Consider the following 13,789-nt stretch of genomic DNA (forward strand, 5'->3'; position numbering starts at 1 on the left):
TTAACCTGCCCCAGAAACTAAAATTATCATCAGTAAAGTCAAGGCACAGCGTCTCCAGAAATTTTGCATTAAAATATACAGTTATTATCCTGTACGGTTATTATCATATCCTATGAGAGGAGATGGGAAAGGGAGATAGACCATCCAGTGTACCAAATCCATCCAGTGTACCAAATCCATCAATGTACCAAGTCTTACTACCAGATTTGCCAGGTATCACCCCTGGATGGAGGTTTACAGTTCTCAGAACAAGATAATACATAATACCATTTTCTCTGAACTTCATGAACTCCTATAGTCTATTACATATTGTCTTTCATTGTCTTTAAAACCTGGGGGTTCCTTATGGGTATAATTAATACATTTTGGAATTTGTATTTCAAACCTAGGATTGATCAGAAAGCCAAATTGAATTTGACTTTAAAGTATATCATTTAGTCAGAGGAAAGAACTTAGTGTGTTTTAAGATTGCTTAGTTTGGGTTTTATTTCATTTTTCTCATTTTGTTATAGAAAGTGATTTTAATATCTTAATATTTTAATTTTTGTAATATCTTTACTGAATGTTTAGAAGAAGGAAGGGGGCAAATTCACTTATATTCTTACCATTCAAGATAATTATTACCATTTTTGTATATTCTCAGAAGGTCTTTATACCTAGGTATATGTTTTAACATAGTTATAATCATATTTATTGTGCAGTGTTCAGGAGGCTAATAGTTTTTTAGAGGCTTGAAAGATATCCATCACCAAACCTTTTTTTTTTTCCCAGTAATTTTTAAAAGTGTATAAGCTTAATACGTGCTTAGATGCTAAAGAAAAAGTAAAAAGCAACCATAACCACTGTTAATGTTTTGATGTATTTTCCAATCTTTTTGTTGTTTTTGTAGATATACATTTTTAAACAAATTAGAATCATGCTATATAGTCAGTTTTGTATTCTTTTTTCGTTCAACATATTATGATTATTTCCTCTTGTTATTGAATATTTTAATCACTGTTATTCATAATAAGGACATGCCATAATAATGTATGGAACCTTTCTCTTTAGTTGGACATTTAGGTCATTTCCACTTTTTGCCATTATACATAATGGTATAGATATTCATAGTTAATCATTTGCTGTTTTAATTGTATTCTCAGAGTAGTTCCCTAGGAAATAAATTACCATGTCAAATAGTATCAGTTAATCTATTTTACCAAACTACTTTCCAAGAAGGTTGACCCTATTCACGCTTCCAATAGAGTATAAGGGTGCTTCTGTCACCCAACTCCTGCCATCATGAAAGTTTATTTTTTAATCTGTTGTTTACAAAGGGATCTCATAATTTGCTTTCTATAGCAATTAGTGAGGTCAGATATCTTTTTCATATGCTTTTAACCATTATAGAATGGGCTTGATGTTCTTTCCCCCTTTTTCAATGTGATTAATGTTGTTTTTTAGAAAAATATATTTGTGAGGCCTTTTATATATATAGCGAGGGTGGTAGCACCTTGTTGCATTTGTTAAAGATATTTTCTTTAATTTGGCTGTCTTTTCATTTTATTTATGATTTGTTAGTTTTAGAAATTTTTAGTTCTATTTACTAAACTTAGAGTTTTTTTTTTTTAATTCTTCCTTTTATGCTTAGAAAATCATGTGCCATGCCATGATCAGCTGTTCATCTGTATTTTCTCTAATAGTTTTATGGGGTTTTTTTTACAATTAACTTTTTAGTCCAACTAAACTGATTTATATTTTGACAAATGGTACAAGGTCAGGGCCTAATTTTAATTTTTTTTTCCCTTAGTGTTTATTGAATGATCTCCTCTTTTCCCCGCTGATCAATGATTCAATCTTTATCGTTATACTAAAATATTTTGAAACTAGAGTATGTTTCTAAACTAGAGTATGTTTCTGGCCTACTATTCTGTTCCATCGATCAGTCTATCACTTCTTAGGCCAATTGCACATTATTGTAGTTATTACCCATCAAATGAGATAGTATAAACCTTCCTTTTATTAAGTGAAAATAATTCTGTTTGAATTTTGAAAAAAAAAAAATCTAACCTTGGAGAAAGAATATTGAAGTTAAAAAGCTTATCTGTAGCCTAGGTTTCTTAGCCTATATGGTCTCTAATTCCTTAAACTATTTTGAAACTACATCAAAACACATATAGTTTTGTAGGTTCCCACTTTATGCCATGCCCATCTGTTGCTTGTTAATTTATTTTAGGACTACAAATAGGAGTTTATCTCTCAACACATACACCATGATGCAATAATACAGTATTCTGTACAGTGTGGTATTATTGTATTTCCCATGTAGGAAATTACTAAAATAAACACTAATGCCAAACATTTAAAAGTTTTGCTTAGAACTTTACAAGAGATAATCCATTAATGAATTTATCAAGAATCTATGGTTAAATATACAACTTTAATTCATTCTTTAAAAAAAGCACTCTTTGTTCTCAAGAATTACATTTTGATGTGAAGGATATGAAAAAGAATTGCAAACTGTGTTTATACTTTAAGTTGCCTAGTCATAGCTGGCTTCTTAAGCAAATACTTTTAACCATCAGATGATTAAAGTTACTAGACCACATCTTGACACCGGAGGGAAAGATTAGTATGTAATTAACTTGACTGTTAAGTACAGATGTTAAGAAAATTTCAGGTTTAATATTCTAGAATAAAGCTGGTAACATTAACTATATGTATTTAAATTGTGTAAAACTTGAATGTATGAAACAGAATTATGAAATATGACATCTGTAGCTGTGAGCAAAAGTAGCACACATTAACAATTAGTCCTTAAAAAGATGATCTACAACATTGCATTGCTATCTGTCAACAAATAATGAATGAGAGTGAATGAGCGTTTAGTTCTGTTTTTCATTTCTGGTTAATTTAGTACTCGTTTTTAGTAATTATGAAAACAGTGTAATAAGGAAGCTTAAAAGTTGCTGATAACCCTGTAACTCCCCCAGAAGTAAAACAGTGAAGAGTGGTATTCAGAATAGGATTATGAATGTCTGCAGATAGTTATTTATTTTGTTTCTCTGTTTTATAGGTGTACCTCTATCTACACAATGGGGACCTCAAGGCTATTTCTACCCAATCCAGATTGCACAGTATGGGTTAAGTCATTACAGCAAGAATCTAACTGAGAAACCCCCTCACATAGAGGTATATGAAACAGCAGAAGACAGGGGCAAAAATAGCAAGCCCAATGACTGGACCGTGCCAAAGGGCTGCTTTATGGCCAGTGTGGCTGATAAGTCTAGATTCACCAATGTTAAACAGTTCACTGCTCCAGGTGAGTGATGTGTTTTTATATGTGTTTGCTAATCTTATGTCGATTTATGGCACCTGATACTCCCTTAAAACTGTTTTTATGGTTTTTAAAAAACACATTAACAGACGCTTGATATTTACATATATGAAGAAACAAATAGTGTCATCCAAGTGAAATCTAAAAATGGATCAGCTAAAAAATTTAAGGTTATATAAGGAATATTTACTGCATGAAGAGCCAAGCCACAAGAACCAGGTTACTGTATGATGTCTTTCTCCTTCCAGGGAACCAGATCCCACAGGAGTAAAGTTTCTCAGTTTATTTTAATGTTTCAGCACAGTACTCATCCTTTAATTTTTAAACTATTTTGCATTAAGGTAGAAATTTTTCTTTATAGCGAGAGCCATCCTTTCCTTTGCCTATTTTTTACCAGTAGCTTTTTATTTTTTCAAAGTAATATAGCATTACCAACCAGGCCTGCTTTCTATATTGAATTTTGTTAATGTACTAGATTGTTTCGAACTTCATATAAAGCCATTTCATTAATAAAATCTTTTATAAAATCAAATTAACTTTATGCACCATTTCCCCTTTTACTAAGACGGTCCCATTAATTGGGATGTAATGTATTTCTCTCCACTAATCAATATCCATGAGAATTAATGAGTTCATTACTTAAAAAGACAATAGAATAATTTTAGTTAGCACCTCAGGCTTAATTTTCTGCCAGGGAAATGTTGTCAAGAACAGAACTCATCCTCCCTCCCACCAACCTTGCCAGTTGGTAAATAAAAAGAAAAGGTTATAAGACCTTTTCTGTATTCTGTCCTTGTCCTTTACTGATGACTGTGTAATTCACAGACCTTGAAAACAGCAGTACAAATCTACTCATTCTAGATGGCCTTAAGTAATGGATTTATGAGGGCTTAATGCAATGCAAATAATGGGTGGTGACCTTTACTTTTTATTCTGTGACTAAAACTTCTTTTATCCTATGGCATTCTGTGATATTCCAGTACATAGAGCATCTTTGCTTATTGTAAAAAAACAGGCTTGGCTGGGTGAGAAAGTACATGGAGATGTTTAAGAATATTTAGCTTATGATTTATAGCGGGAAATTATTAGACTAAAAAGGACATTTGATTTTGGTTGCATCTAGAGGGCTTATTTTCACACTGATTAATAATGTAGTCTGGATTAGGGTGGAAAACAGCAGCCCTCATCTCGATCTCCTCAAGTGCTGGGAGGTTTTCTAGAACCATCTCTTGAACTCTGCCCTATTCAGAGCAATAGATTTCATTGTGCACTTTTGGGTACCCTGGTTAATACAAACAATAGGTCTCCTCATACTAAGTGAAGGGCCTTCACTTTAGCCCTTCATTCTGCAGCCAGCAACCGGAGATGAAACTACTTCCCAAGGTGGGTTTAAGCATATGGAGGAGAGAACTGTCTGGGACAGACATTCTGCCAGTGGCACACTAGCTACTCACAATTGGAACTCTCTGTTGGTAGGAGTGTGCTGCCTCAGAATGTGGTGCTTGTTTTGATATCTTGGATGTGTCTGGAGTTGGGTTTGATACAAGTATATGAGGGAGAGTTAGTTGGAGTTGTTGCTCAGAGCAGGAGAAGGAAATCAAAAAGGTGAGACGTTTATTGAAACGTAGGAATGGGAAATGAGGCTTTTTAGATGAAATAGTCTTCTTGGGAGATAAATTCAGAGAATCATTGATGAGAAGAAATTGGAACTTGTGCATTAAAGCATAGGCCTAAGTGAAGTGAGGCTCTGGAAGACCAGAGGCTACATGCTGTTGGTCTTTTTCCTTTTTGGCCTTGGATTTTTTTCCCTGAAAGGAAATAAGATTATCTAGAGGGAAAAACCATAACATGGGTCTGCAGCATATTTTTTATTGTTTTGTTTGTTGAAGAATGTTTTTTTTCCTTCTACCTAATTTTAAAATTGAATGAATTGAAACTTTATACCTGTCCTGCTTTATTAAATTAGCTTTCCCTTTCCCAAACACTCTCTTCACTTCATTTCCATGACCTCACTTTCCCCTCTCTGTGTAGCCATTCCTTCTGAGGCTTCTTATGAACTTTCCTTCTGCCTGACCCTTGTCTCTCTGTTCCTTGAGGTTCTGAGTAAGGCCTCTTCTCACTCCACATAGTAAACCTGTTGATTAATAACAGTTCATGTTATGTGTGGAAACATTAATTTAAAGACTATTCTTAAGTGTTTATCATCCTTTGTTGCCTAAAATACATTTATATGTACCACATTTACCAAAAATAGACACTTATAGTGACTCCTGGGAATAACCGGTCAGAGAGAGGAGTCATGGATTTCAAGCGACAGGAAGCTCGAAACTTTCTATTAGTAGATTTAAAGCACAGGTCTCCAGATAGCTTAGGACTCTCCAGTAGAGCTCAAAATCTTGCCTGGTATATTTCCAAAGTGGTTGCCACAACCACAGTCATGTTCCTGTTGCTACCATTCAGACCCTTCTGAGTGACGTAGACAGGATATTTAACCTCTCTGTACATCTATAAGATAGGAATTAAAAGACCTGTCTCATATGATTTAAATTGGGGATTGTGACTTCTTTGTCACTTCTCCTCTGTGGCTCAATAACCCCCTCTGGTGGTGTTAAATGACATCATTCATTACTGAGTTCTTTGAACTACGTAATCTGTTACATTGAAACATAAGGTGATTGATCGAACTATATCATTTCATTAGATTTGTATACATAAAGTGAAAATTAGAATGGAATTCTGAGAAGAAAATATAATTCTTCAACTTTCTCCCATTTGGACTTCTGAAGATGGTGGTGAGAATGGATGCCATAGTTAACAGTGTTGTCTGATTAATGAGGCATTACCATAAGAATACAAAAATAAGTAGCACTCAAGATAGCCTCTGCTGAATATAATTTAATCTTGAGTAATTCATAAGTCAATTCAGAATCCTGCGAAACATCCTGAAACATCAAGTACGTTGTACTGAGCATCAGATTCCGTTTACTATAGATACAGGAAAATGCCAGCTAAGAGAGAGGTTACATGTTGACATTTCTCCAGATAAAATGGATTTTTACTGTGTTAGAAATATACTTCTGAAATCGCTTTTTAAAAAGTCACTCAAAACATCATACATCTAGCAAGATGTTCTCATTCTCAGTACAACTTCCATAATTGTCTATTCCATCAAATGAAGTAATTAAGAGCCTTGGGTCAGTTATATCCACACTGGTAGAGTCCAGTGTTGGAAGAGTTAAATGATCAGCTCAACATGGTGATAATACTGTCCAAGCTAATCACACTGTATACACTATCATCAGTTCACATTCCCAATCATCGCTCCAATAAGGGGCACCCAAGATTTCCTCAAGGACGCCTTAAAGTAGATCTGATTCTATAGCTATGTTTAAGAGAAATAATTCTTCCACTGGTTATTCTCATGAGGATGGTATTTCCAATATCATGTCATTTTCACAATCTTTGAGCTTAGACCCAGGAACCCTGGTTTCTAGTCCCTGCTCTACCACTAGTTAGCATTCGGCTTTGGGCAAACCTTTTACCCTTGCAAAGCCTCCATATCTTCATCTCTAAAATGGAAGCAGTAATTCCTGCTCTACCAGCCTCAGAAGATTATTGTAAGGAACAAATGAGATAATACATGTGAATGTGTTTTTAAGATTTAAGCTCTGATGGTGCAATGGTTAAGAATCCGCCTGCCAATGCAGGGGACACGGGTTCGAGCCCTGTTCCGGGAAGATCCCACATACCACTGAGCAACTAAGCCCGTGTGCCACAACTACTGAGTGCATGTGCTGCAACTACTGAAGCCCACGCACCTAGAGCCCGTGCTCCACAACAAGAGAAGCCACTGCAATGGGAAAAAAAGCCCGCGCACCGCAACGAAGAGTAGCCCCCGCTCATCGCAACTAGAGAAAGCCCACGTGCAGCAACGAAGGCCAACGCAGCCCAAATAAATAAATTAATTAAATAAATTTTAAAAAGATTTAAGCTCTGTATAGACCAAGATATTCACATTTACCTTTAATGTTATAAAATTTGTGCTACATATATTTTTGTTGTTTTTCTTTCTCTTTTTCTTCTTCTTCCTCTTCCTCTTCATCTTCCTGCTGCTGCTACTGTTTGGTTTTAATATGCTCAGTTTCTTTTCTTGGTAGAAGTCAACTTTCTGAGAGTCAGCCATCATCGTACTGTAGACATGCAAGAGAAATTTCCTATTTGACGATCTGCCAAATAAAACAGCTCTGCTACTTTATCAGCCTCTGAAACCATTGGCTTCAGAATCATCATCATCATCATCATCATTTTATACTATGTTCCAAGCCACTATCCTTTTTTTTTAATCCTCACAGTTACCTTGCAAAGTAATATTATTTCTACTTAACACGTGAAGAAACTGAGGCTCAAATAGGTGTATCTTGTTGAACATCTCAAAGCTAGTAAGTGGTGAAGTGAGAATCCAAACAAAGTTTGTTTGTTTTAACTCCAGAGCCTCCCCCAGTATTCCTCACTTTTTGTTGACTACATGAGCCGATTGCTTAATTTCCAGAATTTATTCACAATTCCAATGAATATCTGAAAACAAACTTATCATTTTCAACATCGATTGGTGATTCAGAGCATGTATCATACAGCCAGACTAGACAACCTGTGTTCAACTCTTTGTACCTTAGGCAAGTTACTTAACTTCTGTGTCTCTGTTCATCATTCATAAAGAGTAATAATAGCACTACTCTTGTAAGTGTTATAATGACTAAATGAGTTAATATGTGTAAAGCACTTAGAACATAGTAAATACTTACTAAATATTAAGTAAATAAAAATTTTTTAGGGAATTCCCTGGTGGTCCAGTGGTTAGGACTCCATGCTTCCACAGCTGGTGGCCCAGGTTCTATTCCTGGTTGGTGAGCTAAGATCCTGCAAGCCACGCAGCACAGCCAAAAAAAAAAAAAAAAAATTTTTTTTTTTAATTCATGTCTAACCGTTCTTTTCTTCTAGGCTCTTTCTTGTAATATGCTGAGCCAGCTTTTGGCTATATTTCTTCTTTTTGTAGAATGGGTATACTAGACAGTCATTGATTATTGGTCAACCAGTATTTGATCTAGAAAAGGCAGTTTGACCACAGTACCTTAGCTATCTGCTAAGGCCATTAACCCCTCTAATGTAAACTAGACAGGCCAAAAGGTAAGAGCTTTGCCCTGATGCTCACAAGCCATCACGGACTCAACAGTTGTCATCTGTTTATGGTTAACTTAGTAAAAATAAACATTTTTTTAAAAATCTGACATATAAAATATTGAAGTGGGCTTCCCTGGTGGCGCAGTGGTTGAGAATCTGCCTGCCAATGCAGGGGACACGGGTTCGAGCCCTGGTCTGGGAAGATCCCACATGCCACGGAGCAACTGTGCCCGTGAGCCACAATTACTGAGCCTGCGCGTCTGGAGCCTGTGCTCCGCAACAAGAGAGTCCGCGCTAGTGAGAGGCCCGCGCACCGCGATGAAGAGTGGCCCCCGCTCACCGCAACTAGAGAAAGCCCTCGCACAGAAACGAAGACCCAACACAGCCATAAATAAATAAATAAATAAAGCTAGGCTAAAAAAAAAAAAAAAAAATTGAAGTATTAATTTTGTATGGTCAGTGATTGTCAAGGATGAATTGCAAGTAACTTTTAAATACAAAGAGCTTCTATTCTAACCAGTCTTTTTTGGTATATTTTCCCCCTACAGAAACCAGTGATGGTGTATCCTTGCAACTGGGGAACACAAAAGATTTTATTATTTCATTTGACCTCAAGTTCTTAACAAACGGAAGTGTGTCTGTGGTTCTGGAGACCACAGAAAAGAATCAGCTCTTCACTGTACATTATGTCTCAAATACCCAGCTAATTGCTTTTAAAGAAAGAGACATATACTATGGCATTGGGCCCAGAACTTCATGGAGCACGGTTACCAGGGACCTGGTCACTGACCTCCGGAAAGGAGTGGGTCTTTCCAATACAAAAGCTGTCAAGCCAACCAAAATAATGCCCAAGAAGGTAGTTAGGTTGATTGCAAAAGGGAAAGGCTTCCTCGACAACATTACCATCTCTACCACAGCCCACATGGCCGCATTCTTTGCTGCCAGTGATTGGTTGGTGAGGAACCAGGATGAGAAAGGTGGCTGGCCAATTATGGTGACCCGTAAGTTAGGGGAAGGGTTCAAGTCTTTAGAGCCAGGGTGGTACTCTGCCATGGCCCAAGGGCAAGCCATTTCTACATTAGTCAGGGCCTATCTCTTAACAAAAGACCATGTATTCCTCAACTCAGCTTTAAGGGCAACAGCCCCTTACAAATTTCTATCAGAGCAGCATGGAGTTAAAGCTGTGTTTATGAATAAACATGACTGGTATGAAGAATATCCAACCACACCTAGCTCTTTTGTTTTAAATGGCTTTATGTATTCTTTAATTGGGCTGTATGACTTAAAAGAAACTGCAGGGGAAAAACTCGGGAAAGAAGCGAGGTCCTTGTATGAGCGTGGCATGGAATCCCTTAAAGCCATGCTCCCCTTGTACGACACTGGCTCAGGAACCATCTATGACCTCCGGCACTTCATGCTTGGCATTGCCCCCAACCTGGCCCGCTGGGACTATCACACCACCCACATCAATCAACTGCAGCTACTCAGCACCATTGATGAGTCCCCAATCTTCAAAGAATTTGTCAAGAGGTGGAAAAGCTACCTTAAAGGCAGCAGGGCAAAGCACAACTAGAGCTCAGAACCAAAATCATATTTCAACCTCTGCTGTACACAAAAACTACGGGCTCTCTGTCAGCAGAGCATAGGCACATTTTAAAAGGTTGTATACTAGGTTTTTGTGGATTACATCAAAGTGATAAATGATCCTTAAAACCAGTCTTCTGAGATAATTGCATTCCATGAGTTGGGTGTTTAGAAATGGAGGTGGCATTTGGAGCAGAAAAGTGTTTAGTCAATGGGTGAATGAAAATGTTTAACTTGGCCTTGCTTATCACCCTATACAGATAGTTCCACAGATAGTCCACTCCTCTCGGTTTGGGAAAGACAATGGTAAGTAGCTCTTACTGGCCAACTGTCCAGCACTTGCCTGCAAACTTAGTATGGGGCTCTTTTAAAATGTGGTTATTTATGTTTATGTTGAAAGCAGACTTTAAAAAAATAATGTGCTGTAATACAGTAAATATGTACTTGTAGCCTGAATAGTGGACTGTGCAACTTTAAAAATGATGTTTCTTTTCTATATATTAATTTTTTGGGAGTGAATGAACATTTGTTGGATTTGTTCAATTTGTTATATATGGAGAATATTTTGAATTTATGGTTTTCTTGAAACGTGTAAATTAAAAACACAACCAGTGTTCAGGCTTCACAGTTATATAATGTAAGCACAACTAAAATGAAACTTGTTGACTGCACAAGAAATTACAGAAATGTTATCTGTTTTATGAAACTTGATCTACAATCAGTAAAGGTTTGATAATCATTCTATCCCTCCTCTACCCCCATTGTGGTGGTTTCTTTTTGTCACTATCTAGAATTTTGTATTTCATTTCAGACTATGCTAGAGAGTTTTTTCTATGTTGGGGGGACATTTGGGAATTTTTATTATAAACCTAAATTTGGGGAGGAGGTAGTAATTTTGATAAGTCCACTACCACTGTCTTTTTAAGATTTTTTTTCCCCTTTAAAGAAAATTACTAGGTCAGATATTATAAGGTTTTGTAGCAGGTTTTTTTTTTTTTCTACTTAGATCATTCTTGGTCGACAACTTTCCAAACTATTGCCTTTTGTGCATCAGTGTTTCTCCTTTGCAATTTTAACTTTAAATTATTTCAGCTATTGGATAAAAGTGATGCTACTGCATTAGCTGTACATGTGTAATCAGACCTTTATTTTGGTTTTATACCTCACATAAATAGGTATCATAGCCCTCTACCCTGGGTAGTGTCTGCTATAAGACTTCAGGCAGTAGGTCAGAACTGAGGGAGGCTGATTTTGCTGTCTTTGTTTTAGTGTATGACAATACACTAAATCAATACAATAACTTATACAGAATGGAAACATGAGACCCCATATTTTCAGGGGACTGAGTCTGACACACACCGTGCAGTTTGTGTGTGACCTGTATGAAATGCACATCAAGAGCCAGGTGGGCACCTGCCTGCACACTACATCTTGATTGAACTCAGCCTACCAACACCACTTAGAAACCAGACAATACATACGTATCTATGTACAAAATATATGTATCAGTGGCAAAGGGGGCAGGAACGAAGATCTACAACTGAAGACAATATTAAACTGGCCATGGAAAAGTAAGTTTAAACTCCCAATTTATGTGACCACAAGTCGATTTTGCCCACAACAAAACAGTTGTGGGTTATTAGGTTTCCCCCTAGCTGTTGACCTTTGTAGTTCTTATACATTAGATGTCTCAACAAGAATATCTGGACTCCTGCTTTTTTTATTTCAGGGCTCAAAAATAAACCTTCTCCAATCTGGAAATCGTTTTTACTCCATCGTATTTGTTATTATTTAGAGCAGTCCAGACTTCTGCCTTGTGTTTGCATACTGGTACTTCAGATTGAGGGAATCAATGAAAACAGTATGGTACTGCTTCTGTGACAAATATCAGTGCCTTAACAACGTGGCTGTCTTTTTCCACTGAAAAAAGAAAGACATTTTGATCTAGAAATAGCATTGCTATTTCATTGCTGTTGGTTTCACACTGCCTTCCACGTTGCAACAGCAACTCGATTTTTCCTGTGATCCCAGAATTTTCAAAGAGGGTGAGTTGACCCTGTAGCAGCACTGGCTGTACAAACCAGTGGTTCTCAAACTAATGCCTCAGAATCACCTGGGAGCTTTCTGAAATAGAGATTCCAGATATTCAGTAAATCTGCCTGTGAAGCATAAGTGTTCAGGTAATTCTGATGCAAGTGAACCGGGGGATATATGTGGAGAAACACTGCCCAAGACCATCCATCACACTTTTCTTCCTAAACACCTGTGGAGTTTTCTAGGATTTTAAATCATGCAAAATGTTTATTTAGTCTGAGCTTTGCGAGAATGGGGAAGGTATTTTAAAGTTTTGTTTTATTTCTTTAAATTTTTCTTTGTTCCAAGAATGTGGGTATTAGTTGTTTACACTTACCCTGAGTTAGCTTTGATATTAAATTAAACCTATTGCCACTTCAGTTATAAAACCAGCCAAAAGTTTCCAGATGAAGGTCAGGTTTGACCCTTTCAGAGTTATTGTACATAAAGGCTTCATCCAAAAACCATCCAGTGTATGTGAGCAAGTACAAAAATGACACACAAGCACAACTCTACAGATGTGGCAGACCTTTTTCTTTGTCGGTGTGCAAACTTCCACTGAAAGCTGCTATTTTCATCCTCCTTTTAATTGTTTTTCTTGTTTCTCTTCCATTGTACATGTGGGTTATAGACCATGTGTTAAATATGCAATAAAGTGTTTACTGGATGCCCTTCTGAAGGGTAGTCCTTTGTAAAGCTGTACAGACTTTGCAGTTTAAGCACAATGTGCACATGTTAGTTTTATATACAGCAAAACTTGATTTTTTGCAGATGAAAAGGTATTTTGTTTCTATACAAAGTAAATCGATTGTTTGTGCTTAATGTAAAGCAGCTTTATATAATTGTAAAATAAAGTTTTTATCTTAAAAGGAACATATCTGGATGTTTCTCTTTCTTCTCTGATTATTCTAAGATTACTTGAGCCCAGCAAGCATATTTCTGACCATTTTCTGTTCAGCTGGTGACAACTAGTCAGGCAACAAATGTTCATTAAAGGTGTGTCAGGCCCTTTAAGACAAAGTGGGGAATATCATATGGGCCTTCATCCTAAGGAGGTTTAGTCTATAGGGGGAACACAATGTCCACAAAACAGTTTCAGAAAAATAAAATGCCAAATTGTGTGGTCAGTCAGGGTAGGTGTTACAGAGGAGATAGCCTAAGCAGGGGCTTCAGGCCTGGGTACCAGGTGGAAGAAGAAGGGGTAACGTGAGCAAAAGCAAGGTGCTGTGACAGTTGTGAGGATGCCCTTTCCCATGCTAATTCAGGCTGGTAACCACTTTTGTCTGATTCCGATTTATTTGAAAGTTTGTTCTTGCTGTATTTCCCATACATAACCTCTTCTCCAGAACAAAAAGCATTATTTAATCTCTGCCCCCTCTTCCTCTCAGAAAGTAATCATTTTACTTTCCCTAATATGTATGAAACCAGAGACTAGTCTGGCTTCCTGTTATGTTTCATTGCACATTATTTTTTAGATTATAAACATTCTGCACCATTTCTATAGTGGAATTCCAATTGATCACCAATCAACTTTTTCTACCTGATGAGTGCACATACTTTGACAGGCTGCTAATCAACACTGTTGTCATCTCTTCTTTCTCTCATCCTCAGTTGGGAAACAGCCATAAGACTGCAAGC

General features: G+C 36.8%; 1 protein-coding gene across 3 annotated transcripts in view; it reads left to right on the forward strand.

Moving 5' to 3' along the window:
* Nucleotides 1-13,024, forward strand: part of GLCE (glucuronic acid epimerase) — a 118,068-nt gene extending 105,044 nt beyond the window's left edge. For 2 of the 3 annotated variants that reach the window (XM_082446639.1, XM_082446640.1), the window contains 2 exons: nt 3,056-3,301; nt 9,043-13,024. In XM_082446639.1, the coding sequence (XP_082302765.1) occupies nt 3,056-3,301; nt 9,043-10,067 (1,271 nt within the window). In that variant the 3' untranslated portion in view covers nt 10,068-13,024. The remainder of the gene's footprint in view (nt 1-3,055; nt 3,302-9,042) is intronic. The other variant, XM_082446641.1, reaches the window with a different exon arrangement.
* Nucleotides 13,025-13,789: the final 765 nt, after the last annotated feature.

Source organism: Balaenoptera physalus (genome assembly GCF_965194825.1).
Source record: "Balaenoptera physalus genome assembly, chromosome: 2".
Lineage (NCBI taxonomy): Eukaryota > Metazoa > Chordata > Mammalia > Artiodactyla > Balaenopteridae > Balaenoptera > Balaenoptera physalus.